Source organism: Hibiscus syriacus, unplaced genomic scaffold (genome assembly GCF_006381635.1).
Source record: "Hibiscus syriacus cultivar Baekdansim isolate YM2019G1 unplaced genomic scaffold, ASM638163v2 tig00009841_pilon, whole genome shotgun sequence".
NCBI classification, from domain to species: domain Eukaryota; kingdom Viridiplantae; phylum Streptophyta; class Magnoliopsida; order Malvales; family Malvaceae; genus Hibiscus; species Hibiscus syriacus.
The window spans coordinates 28,328-41,082 of record NW_024062203.1 but is presented as its reverse complement, the minus strand read 5'-3'; the positions used below and the strand labels follow the sequence as shown (position 1 = coordinate 41,082).

Sequence of the window (12,755 nt, the reverse complement as noted above, 5' to 3'; positions counted from 1 at the left end):
TAGTTCACCTATTAAGCCAACCTCAGTGGGAGGCAAACCCACGACCTTTTGATCCAAAGTCAAACGCGCTAATCCACTACACTATGCGATCATTGATGAAACAAATTCAGCTTCTGATTAACTTAGCTCTAAATATGCACCCATATTCTTTAGTTAACCACGTTCATTCGATCGGTTTGATTAATTCGGGGTTTAAGATACCATCCGAACGGTTGCAAAGATTCTGCCCAAAAAAAATAAAATATACTTGAAGCCAATGGCCTCTAAAGAAAATCTATACCACTGCTCCATGCTTACCAAGTAAATAGGGTAAAGGATGAGCATTTTCAAGCTCTAATAGCTGCCAACTGGCTGTAACATTAGCAATACAATTGCGCATGGTTTAAAGATCCTAATCTGTAAACTTAAGCTGAACATAACGGACACTGCGGGTCATGCCTGTCCTCGAAGTTTGTTCTTCCTTCCAAACAATCTGGATGGTATACATGGCCACAAACAAGAACTGCCACGGCAGAAAATTCTCCGGAAGCTGGCATATTTCCCAGAAAATAAGGTTTCCGTATTAAATGCTTTTGACATACACCGCAAACTGCCTTCACCTTTTCCGGTGATACGGAATCCATCACCAATGTACTAGACCTAATTCTTTCTGGCCTGCCAAAGCCAAATGCTTTTTCCCTCCCATCTGCAAAATTTCGTAAACTGAAGTCAATGGCTGAGAACGAAAAAGAAAAACGAGCAAAACTCAGTTTTAAGCTTAAATAATCCAATTCTTTAATTTTATGAATAAACATGAGTTCCTAAAATCTGCTAAGAGTTCCCTGATGTATTGATCTAGATGAGATAAAAATGACTTTCCTGATGTTAATATGCATGTTAATATTGTAGAGGTGAAACAAAGATACATACAACCTGCACAGTGTACAGACTCGGGTTTGTATTGAGCAAACTTGAAAGATAATCTCTCATCATGTAAAGGACTAACAGAGCCACGTGAAGTTGATGGATTTGAAAGACTGCTTGAATTTCTGCGCAAGTAGTGATGACCATAGTAATGGCGTGATCTTTTTAAAAATATCGAACGCCCAAGATAGTAACGGTGATGAGCAACAGAAGGGTTGGAATTAAGTAGCCTCACAGAACTATCTCCAACATCAATGCCAGCATCCAAATTCATCAAATGCTATGAAAGAAAGCGAGAAAGGAGGGGGGAATCAATGAAGAAATGTAGACTATTTAGTTGACAAATAGATGGAGGTTCAAAAGCATAAAAAAGATATCACAGAACTATAAATTAAAAACAACGAAAAACAACCCGGAGAAAGAATGGTTTTTCATAAACGAACGAGGAAAAATGCAAAACCTCCTTGGGTAATAATGGTGTCCCCGACGAGCACGGCTTGTCCTCTGCAATATGCAATAAATGGTACAATGATTATTCACACTCTGATTGTTTACATTTAAATAAGGGAGAACACTTGGCTATTTTAGATTATTAAGCTGAAGATAGGCCAAATATAGGCAATGTTCCTGTGACTTTTCAATTTTCTTCAATATATCCGATACATTCTCGATCCTTTAAGTTCCTTTCAAATATATGGAAAATTTAGAAAAGATTGAACACACTCGTGTCGGATGCATGCCCTTACCTAACACTCGCACCTAAGTTTGTGTACAAAGCATATAACCACATCAAGGTAACAGAAATCAGTTCAAAAAAAAAAAGGATAAATGCAGAAAAGACTGTAGCAGATTGCAGAAGAGTGATGCCAACAAATGGTACACTTCAAGGCCTAAAAGGTTGAAGAAAAATCAAATCAAGGCTCACTGGGCAATGATTCGAATTTGGTGAACCTTTGAGGATGTTCAAGCACAATAATTTGCTACATTCAACGGTCTTAGGTTCATAATGGTAAGCAGCCCGATATGATCGAAGTGCGATATGGTACGGTCATGAAACAAAATGGCAAACAAACAAAACTAAGCTGAAAACCCAGAATTTTATAAAATAATCCATTTAACAGTAGATTCAGTTTGCCATCCAAGAATGGAGTTTTAAGTACTCCACTTGTGAACAAAGTGACCCAGATTAAATAAAGAGAGTTTCTTTTTTTTAAAATGTAACAAACCTGAAAACCCCATTTCCATTTATTGAACAGAAAACAAATTAACGAAACTAAAATGAAAATGGGTGATTTTAATTCTTTTCTCAATAATCATAGCACTCAATTCTTACAAAATCGGCCAATAATTTTTAATTATGAATTCTTTCACATGAAAAAAAAAACTTGTTTTGTTGAAGCAATTATAAATAGGGAAAGAGAACATACCCGAATAAGGAAGGTCAAGATTATCGAGAGGTGAACTTCTCTTCTTTCCCATTGTAATGAATTGAAACGGCAACAAAATAATAAATTTCAGTAAATTATCCAAAATTAAAAGACAAGAGAGTTTCTCTTTTGGAGAGTAACGTTCAATGACTAAGAAAACAATAACCCTAAAATTTTAATTTCTGTAGGTATCTCCAGAAAATAGTAAATGAGGCTGTAACATGTATCATTCCTACAACCTAAATTAAAGAGGAGCGCACACAGAGCAATTTAGGTAATTTCTTTTTGGGGTAAACTATGTATTTAATACCTAAATTATTAGTCTATTTTATTATTTAAAATTTTAATTTTTTTAAAAGAGAAAATAATTTTAGTGACCAAAAATGCCTTATAATATACGATTTTAACTAACTTTTTTTGGATTTGCGAAAATGACTAACAAATTCGCAACGCGAACTTCAATTTCGCAACACAGTTTTCAAATTCGCAACGCGATTTCTAAATTCGCAACACTAAATTTTAAATTCGCAACTCGATTTCTGAATTCGCAACTCGATTTTCGAATTCGCAACACGAATTTTAATTTTGCAACAGGTTTTATTTTCGCAACACAAATGTTTTTAGTATATAACTACACAGCAGCAACAACTCATAACCTAAATCCCTAAATCGCAACTCATTCCATCTTCATTTATCACTCTCTCCGTTGACATTCGTTCCTATATCCAACAACATCCTTCCCCATCTCTATTTTTTTACATAATTTTATTTCTATATAATTTTTCAATGATTTCTCTCCCAAATTATCAACTATCAACTTAATAAAGGTATGTCTTTCTCTAAGTTAGTGATGACATGTAGTTTATAGCTCGTTTGTTTAGTAAATTAATTTACAATTTGTAGAATGAAATCATCTAATGTTGATCATGTTTGGATATATTTGTGTTTTGGAGGGTCATGGGAAAATGTTCATGGTGTTTTACAATATATGCCTTTACCCATGAATCTTCAACTAAAACTGTCATTAAAAAAGTTAACTTATGAAACTCTAATGTTACGTGTTGCAAAGAAATTGAATTAGAGCCTCTAAGTGGATTTAGGCTATCTTATCAGAGAAAATGTAAAGTTTATTTGTTAACCGACAATGAAGATGTTTAACGATTCATTGCTTACATTAGTGTTTCGCAAGAAGATGATGTTACATTGTATGTTGTTGAACCTAAAAGTAGTGAAGTTGGGTCAGTGGCGGGTAGTAATCAACTAAGTTTTTCAACCCCAGTTTATGGTGCTTACAATGTACAACGTTGTTATCAACCTCAAAATTTAATGGTTCCACCACAATTTCATTACCAAGAAAATTTTGTTTCACCACATTTCCAATACCAAACACAATCTCAAAACCCACAACCTTTTCCTAATCCAAATCCCAATCAACTTTTAGCACCAAATTTTGGTTTTCGTATTGACCAGTTAGACGGTTATGAGCCAACAGAAAAAATTGTGAGTACTAGTCAGTATTCAAAATTTGATCTTGGTCAATACCCGGACTTTGATCTTGGTCAATACTCGGATTTTGATGTTGTTTCAGAAGAAGAAACAGACCATGCGTGTAATGATTTTGATATTGGTTAATACCCGAATTTTGATGATGAAACAACCGCTACCGAGGAAGATGTTGTTGATAATAATGAGGACAAAGTTACGATTGTGAATGAACATGTTGAACATCTATTATGTAATTCATATAACCCTGAAGAAGAAAAAGAAGAAGAAAAAGTCCCCGAAGAAAAGAAAAAAAAAAGAAAATGCCACGGGAGTATAACTGAAATATGCCAGAATTACTTCAGATACCGGAAGAAGAGTTGGTAAAGATAGCAGTTGATTGTTACACAAAAGTTATTCGTATCAAGAAAGATGATTGTTTTGATACAAAGAAAGACTTGAAGATAGCTTTGTATACGAAATGTGTGGAAGATGGCTATCAACTAAAAGTTAACAAATCAAGCAAAGATCATTTCGAAACAAAGTGTATGATTGACAAAAACTGTACGTGACGTATGATTGCAAAGAGGATAAAAGATTACAAAATGTTTCAAGTTAGGACTTTTATTGATAAATATACATGTTCAAGAACCCAAGTTTTTCCTCACCATAGACAGGCAAACAAAAAGGTGTTGAGTGGTTTTCTGGTTGAGTTAATGTTTTTGAATGGCAGGGTATATCGGGGATATGAAATTATGACTGACATGAATGCGCGGTTCAAGATTAGTATCTCATATTCTCAAGCTTGGAGAGCCAAATGTTATGCCTTGGAATTGTTGAGGGGGTCTCCAGAAGCATCGTTTGCCTAACTACCGGCTTATTGTCACAATTTAAAGCTGAAAAATCCTGGGTCGATAACTCATATCAAAACAGATAGAGATGAACGCTTTGAGTTGTTGTTTATCGCCATTGGTGTTGCGGTTAGTAAATCAATATAATTTTGTTGACTCATTTTTGTTAGTTACATGTATTTCACATTTAAATGATTATATTTCTTGCGTATATTATTTTGTAGATTTGTTCATTTATTACTTGCATGCGACCAATTATTATAGTTGACGGAGCACATTTGAAAGGTCGATACCTTGGAGTAAACTTATTAGCAGTAGCCATGGATGCTAACAATGAGATACTACCAATAGCTTACGGGGTTGGCAAATCTGAAACCTCTGATTCATGGACATGGTTTATGGGGCATCTTAGGGATTGCATAGGTCCTATTAGCAATCTGACAATCATATCCGATATGGAAAACTCAATTGACAATGCTGTTAAAACGTGTTTCCCATATGCTTTTCATGGACTTTGTGGTGTTCATTTGTATAGAAATCTAAAATCAAGGTCTGCTGGTATAAAAAATCACAAATGGACATACTGGAAGGTTGTAAAAGTATATCGGGAAGTGGATTTTAATAAGCATATAAATTGTTTAAGACGTGTTTTGCCTCAATGTGCTCAAACACTAGAATATGTCAGGTTTGAAAGATGGTCAAGAGTACATCAACTTGGAGCAAGATATGATTTCACGACGTCTAATAGTGCAGAATCAATCAACGCTCTAAGTCTTCATTCCCGAAAATTACCCATTACTATGTTAATGGAGTTTTTTCGAGCCTCTATTCAACAGTGGTACTACAAGAAAAGAAACCATGCAGGTATTATTTCTTTAAATTTGCAACTTATCATATTTATATATTTTACTAAATATTTTTATATATTTTACTAAATATTATTTATTTAAATTTACATGAACATTGGAACGGCGTGTTACACCATGGACTGAAAAAAAAAGATAACGAAACGTGTTGTGAAGTCAACGTCATGGAGAGTTGAACCATGTTGAAACACTTTGTTTGAAGTATTGGATAATAACTTAAATGTGCTTGTCGATCTAAATGCAAAGACGTGTAGTTGTATGAAATGGAAAACATCTAGTTATCCGTGTGACCATGCTATAAAAGTTGCTCTTCATCTAAACCAAGATGATTCAAGCGCATACGCTATGGATTGCTACACTACAGAAGTATATCGACAGACTTATGCTGAGATTGTCTACCCTATTCCACATCCTTCTGAGTGGGACATACCAAATGACTTACAAACAGTTTTGCCACCAGCCATGAACAGCAGGCTACCTGGCTGACCAAAAAATCACGATCGTATACCGTCTAAGGGTGAAGAGAAGAGGATATCGACATGTAGTCGGTGCAAGGAGAGTGGTCATATAAGGTTGACTTGTGGATCACCAGTGTCATCACAATCATCTTTTCCTCTACCAAAATATGGATCCTCATCAAAATCCAAAGCTCATATGGTGCCAAGCAAATGGAAATCAAAATCGCAATCAAAATCAAAATCCTAATCACAACCGGCTTCACCTTTTGGGACTTATTAACTTAGGTGATTTTTAAATGCAAACGTTGTATTATGTGTATTTTATGTGTGAATGAATACATTTTAAGCTAGACATGCATTAGTAACTGGAGTTTGAACATTGCTATGATTTGTTCAGTTGTTTAATTTTTCTCCAATCATGGGCGTGGTATCGTCTCCCGTTTACAACGCCTATTACATCCGCTCCTATGGAGCTTCCTCTCGCCGTAAGGTAAATTCATATATTTAAAGTTTCAATATTTTATAAAATTTATTTAAATATTTTGAAAATGACAATAAATAACGTAATTTTTTAGATGGCGACACCGAATAAACGATACAAAGTTATCGGGTGCAACCAAAGTAGATATTCGAATGAGGATTGATATCACCGGTAAACATACATTAAATTTTAATATTTTTTGCATTAACTTTGAAATTGTAATATTAATTGTTTAATTATACTAACATAATACTTTTGACAGTTTAATTGGATGCCTTATTATGAGTCAGATATCCAACAGTGTCTACCGCCAATGTTAGTTTAATGAGTGGAGACATGGTGTGCCATAACACCATTGCTCTATTTCGCAATTGTTGAGATCCAGTCGCCGATAGAGTTTTGTGACAATTTGGGTTTCACCAACAGATAGAAATACCAATATATAACATTGACGATTTGCATAAAATAGATGCGCGTGGGAAGCATAATGAAGATTGGCCGAGGAAGCATGCTATATTCATACATCAATGGAAGAATAGACATTTACAATTGCCTAATCATTCTGAGGTACAACCCGAAGATTTTGATTTCAATGTTTCTCTCTACCTCCAAAATTATGAAGAAAATGGGAAACCATACTTGACAACGCCGGATGAGCGGTCTGACTGGGAAATAATTAAGGCAAAATATGGAAAAAATCATCATCTTTATTTTATGTGTTGAGTTAATCGATCGATGTAATCGGCAAAGAGGGGGTGAATTGGCAATAAAAATTTCGGTGGAAGCTTTTGCAGAAAATTGAAAATATTTGCACAACGACTTAGAGTGGTTCGACTTTCTCAACCAAAGTCTATGTCCACTACCTTAGCTATTCACATTAAGGATTTTCCACAAATTCACTAATTTGTCTTTCTTTTGAGGACAAAGAGTAACCTTACAAATCCCTTAAGAATTATACCTCAAATTCTTGAGAACACTCTCTCCCAAAGAGCACAATACAAATTTTGCAAACTTACAAGAAAATCCTCACAAGGAAAGATGTTTGCACAATTATAGAACAAAGAAAGAACACTCAAGAATAATACAATTGAGCACAATAAGTGTTCTTGAAAGTAAAATTAAATATTGAATGAAATAGGCTTGAAAATGCTCAAACTTGAGGTTTGATGATTTCTCTTTGATTCTCTCTTGATTCTTGATAATTCTTGTTGATCAATGGCTTCTAATCTTGTTTAAATACTCCTTGGATCATTTCTGAACGTTGGGGATCATTAGTGGAGTTAATAGAGTCGTTATTGTGTGAAAACAATTAATAAAACAACTTAGAGCGTTGGGGGGTATCGGTACCCCTGTATAGGGTATCGGTACCCTACTGTGTAAAATTCAAATATTTTGACCGTTATGAGATGTGGGTATCAGTACCTCCTTGGGGGTATCGGTACCCTCCGAGCAATCTGTTATTTCTCGGAGTCAAATCTTACATGGGGTATCGGTACCCTCTTGGGGGGTATCGGTACCCTCTTGGGGGGTATCGGTACCCTCCGAGCATTCTGTTATTTCTCGGAGTCAAATCTTATATGGGGGTATCGGTACCCTCTTGGGAGGGTATCGATACCCTCTTAGCAATCTGGTTTCTCAGTTTAAGATTTATTAAGAAAATATTTTTTGGCTCGATTAAAGGCTCGAAATACTTTGTAAAATTGTTTAAAAGATTAAAACACACTTTTACACTTGAGTAAGGATTGAATTTGACATTTGAAAAACTTGGAGTAATACTTTGATATTCAAATAGTTTGATCGAATATATATTTGAAAATGATTATAAAATCTTGGAATCCAATAACATTTAATTTGTTATATCAAAACATCAAATTGTTTTCAACAATCTCCCCCTTTTTGATATAACAAAACATTTTTAGTAATTTTAAGATTTTCTAATTGAAAAATATTTTTGAAATCAAGTTTTGAAAAATTACTCCCCCTTACTCTTAACACTTCTCCCCCTTTTTGTTAAATCAAAAAGATTCTAAAACGTTTTTAATCAAGGGTTTTGGAAATTAAGTCAATTGATAGATTAATAAAGCGCAAGCTGCTAAGATCACAATTAAGAGAAATGTTAGCCATTAGTTCCATAATTCAATATTCATAAACGAATGTGAAATGGAAAAATTGGTTATATAACTAAAATGATGTAAATAATGCATAGACTTAAACCAAACCAAATAAATATAAGCATTAAAAGTTAAACATTCAACATCCATAACAAATTCAAACATTCAATCCAAACACATCAAAATGTTTAACAATTCAAAGTTCTAAATCGAAAGTAGGCAAGGTCTACTCCATTGGAGGATCAAGAGGAGATAGATGTGTCCATATATTGGCTACATCTCGTGTAAGCGCATCGAGTCTATTGTCTATAGCATTGAATCGATTATCCATTGCTTCACGATTAGCCCGAATCTCTTGTTGATGCTCCAATTGTTGAGTCCACATAGCAGATAAATGAGACTCTATGGATGTAAACCATGAATCCATTGATGCATACCAGAAGTCCAATGGCTCCATAAAAGATAAAAAAATATGGAGGCATTTGATCCTCTTGTTGTGCTCATTCCTCGTGTTGCTCCGGCTCATCGTCGGGAACTTCGTCAATATCTTGCATCACCTGTTGAAGTTTAGGATCATCGTCTGCTCCCGGTGCCAGTGGAGCTCTTGAAGAACTAGCTCCCGGTGTATGTTCAACAGATCGAATCCATTGCCCGGTTTGCTTATCCTTTATCCATCTCGATTTTGTTAATTAAATGAGGTTAATTTGATTTTTGAGAGGGATTGCGGCATCAAGGCTTACCCTAAGCTCGGCTTTGGCAAACATATTACTTAGAATACAACCGTAAACTAGAGATGAACAAAGTTTCTTATTAGGAGCAAGGTTTACGGTTTCAACAATTTCAGCAAAGATAATCTGAGGTAGGTTTATTTTATTATTGTTTTGGATATAATGTATCCACCAAAGATCTAGGGCTCTAAGAGTGGATTATTTTCCTCCTGATGTTCTAAACCACCAAGAGATCATCAGATGAAGGAAACGATCATGGAGATCTAATATACTCACACTCTTCTTTCTTTTATAAGGAGTACCTACCGTTTGTTTTTCATTGTCTAAGCCGTCATTATCTAGTCCAAATGCACTAGCTATGTATTCTGGGTCAATATAGATGAATTTTCCTAGAATATAGGATCTAATTCCTAAGGTTGCGGTTTTATCTCGGTTTTGGACACAAATAGCTTTATAGTAGAAAATTCGAACAAGTTGATGATAAACTATTGGTTCGAGTTCAAAAAGTTTATCAAATTTTCACTCTCATAGGATAGGAAGATATCTAAAATCTATTTCTAACATAGGTTGAAGAGATGGAATTCGTTCCTCCCGGATTTTGTATGACTCAAAATATTGTGAATACCTGAAGAAGAGATTTTGTCTACGACCAGGTTCATTGAAACAAGAATCACGAATAGTCATATTAGGATCTCAGGATTAGGAAATTGTTGGATAGGAGTTGGATTTAGAGGTGGTTTTGGCGGTTGGTTTGAATGACTAGAGGATGTTCTAGGGCGTTTTTGAGACATGACTTAGGAAATCGGAATAGAAAAGATTAACCTGTAATTTTAAAACACATGTATGCAATAATATCAATCCCAAAACTCAAATGAGTCCTCATTATTTCAAGGTTCTCTAAAATAATCCTAATGGGCAATTTTTGAAAAACGAGTTTGAAAACAAGGTTTGAAAAATCAATATATGTATATTTTTCATGAAAACAACATAATTAAATTAAAAACTTCAAAAACATTTAAATTTCGAAAATCTTAAAAAATCTTGAAAAATCTTGTGTTTTTGATGAAATTAGTTGTAGATTATAGTTCTAAATCAAAATCTAAGCAATGCCCATTGTTTATTTCAACCTAGAACTAATTAAAACTAGTCCTATGTTTAAAATCAATAAAGTAGAGGGTTTAGAAAAATTACCTTGAAAAGTGAAGATTGAGTGGATTTTGATGTTGTTTGCACGAAATTAATGATGCTAGTAGGTTTAGGAGATGAAAATTGAATCCGACTTAATATCGTTGTTTTCAAGCAATGTAGAGATTAGGAGGAAGAGTAGGGGTGAACGGTGAGAGAGAAGATGAGAAAAGGGTTTTGGCACAAAAAGAGATTTTGGGCGTTTAATAACCAGAACCCGTGGAGGGTATTGGTACCCTCAAGGGGGTATCGGTACCCACTCAAAGGGGGTATCGGTACCCACTCAAAAGGGGTATCGGTACCCATGCAAGGGGGTATCGATACCTAGTGCACCAAAATGTTAAAAATATGATTTTAAACACTTAGAATACTAAATTAATCAGCTCTAGTGGTATTGGCAACTCATATTAGGAAAATTAACTATGTTCTATCATTAAATTCTATTTGAACATATAATCAATTTTCACATAATCTCCCCCTAACTAATAGCAAATAATGAAATCAAAATAGTTATTTTTATAAGCATTTTTCATTTATCCTTAAAAGTGCTAAACATATTTTAAACACTAAGTGAATATAGTTTAGTTAAACCTAATTCTCTCCTACGTGTCCAAAATCTTTCGTTGTCTAAAGGTTTTGTAAAAATATCCGCTAATTGGTGCAAAGTATCAACAAATTCTAGAACTACATTTTCCTTAGTGACATGGTCTCTAATGAAGTGATGTCTAATTTCAATGTGCTTAGTTCTAGAGTGTTGGATGGGATTTTTAGTGAGACAAATATCACTAGTATTGTCACACTTGATAGGTATGATACCAACTTCAATTTCATAATCAAAAAGTTGTTGTTTCATCCATAAAACTTGTGCACAACAACTAACGGCTGAAATGTTTTCAGCTTCAGTGGTAGATAATGCAACACAATTTTGTTTCTTTGAAAACCAAGAAATCAACATATTTCCAAGGAATTGACAAGTACCAGAGGTTTTTTTCCTATTTATTTTGCATCCTCCATAATCCGCATCAGAGAAAGCATGCAAGCTAAAGCTAGAGTCTCTAGGATACCAAAGTATTAAACTAGGAGTGTCCTTAAGGTATTTAAAGATCCTCTTAACAGCTAGTAAATGGGATTCCTTAGGGCATGATTGAAATCTAGCACATAAGAAAACACTAAACATAATGTACGGTCTACTTGCGGTTAGATAAAGCAAAGAGCCAATCATTGACCTATATAATTTAATATCCACACATTTACCTCCTTCATCTTTGTCAAGCTTTGTAGAAGAGCTCATTGGAGTGGCGTGAGGTTTCCCATTTTCCAGTCCAAACTTCTTGAGCATATCCTTGACGTACTTAGCTTGATTGATGAAGATGTCATCTTTTCTTTACTTAATTTGGAAGTCCCAAGAAAAATGAGAGCTCTCCCATCATGCTTATCTCGAATTCACTTTGCATTAGCTTAGAAAATTCTTGGCAAAGAACATCATTAGTAGAACCAAATATTATATCATCAACATAAATTTGAACTACTAATAAATCTTTACCTTTATGCTTTAAAAACAATGTAGTGTCAACCTTCCCTTTTTAAAAACCTTTTTCAATAAAAAGTTTAACAATCTTTCATACCAAGCTCTAGGAGCTTGTTTTAAGCCATAAAGTGCTTTTGTTAATTTAAAAACATGATTTGAAAATTTTAAATCTTCAAAACCAGGAGGTTGTTCCACATACACTTCTTCTTTTATAAAACCATTTAAAAATGCACTTTTAACATCCATTTGATATAATTTAAATTCATTGAAACATGCAAATGCTAATAACATTCTAATTGCTTCCATCCTAGCTATGGGAGCATATGTTTCATCATAGTCTATGCCTTCTTCTTGAGTATACCCTTGAGCAACAAGTCTAGCATGGTTTCTCACTATATTACCACTTTCATCAAGCTTATTCCTAAATACCCATTTAGTACCTACAGTAGATTTATTACTAGGCCTTTCAACTAATGTACATACTTTACTTCTCTCAAATTGATTTAATTCTTCTTGCATAGCCATAATCCAATGTTCATCTTTTAATGCTTCTTTGATGTTCTTAGGATCTATGCATGAAATAAATGCAATATAATTACAAATATTTCTAAGAGAAGATCAAGTTGTTACCCCTTTGGATGGATCACCTATTATTTCACCATCCTTGACATAGTTGTATTCCCTTGGGTAAGAGTCTTCCCTGTCTTCAATGGTTGGATTCTCTAGAGGATATTG

The 12,755-nt window shown here is 34.3% G+C and overlaps 1 protein-coding gene across 1 annotated transcript; it reads right to left on the bottom strand.

The window, feature by feature from the left end:
* Positions 1–291: 291 nt before the first annotated feature.
* LOC120203364 lies at positions 292–2,529 on the bottom strand. Its single transcript, XM_039203675.1, has 4 exons — positions 2,331–2,529; positions 1,364–1,407; positions 913–1,183; positions 292–685 (listed from the first exon to the last, which is right to left on the bottom strand). The coding sequence occupies exons 1-4, from the start codon at positions 2,380–2,382 to the stop codon at positions 405–407; spliced, it is 648 nt and encodes a 215-aa protein (XP_039059606.1). The 5' UTR covers positions 2,383–2,529; the 3' UTR covers positions 292–404.
* Between the last annotated feature and the right edge of the window lie 10,226 nt (positions 2,530–12,755).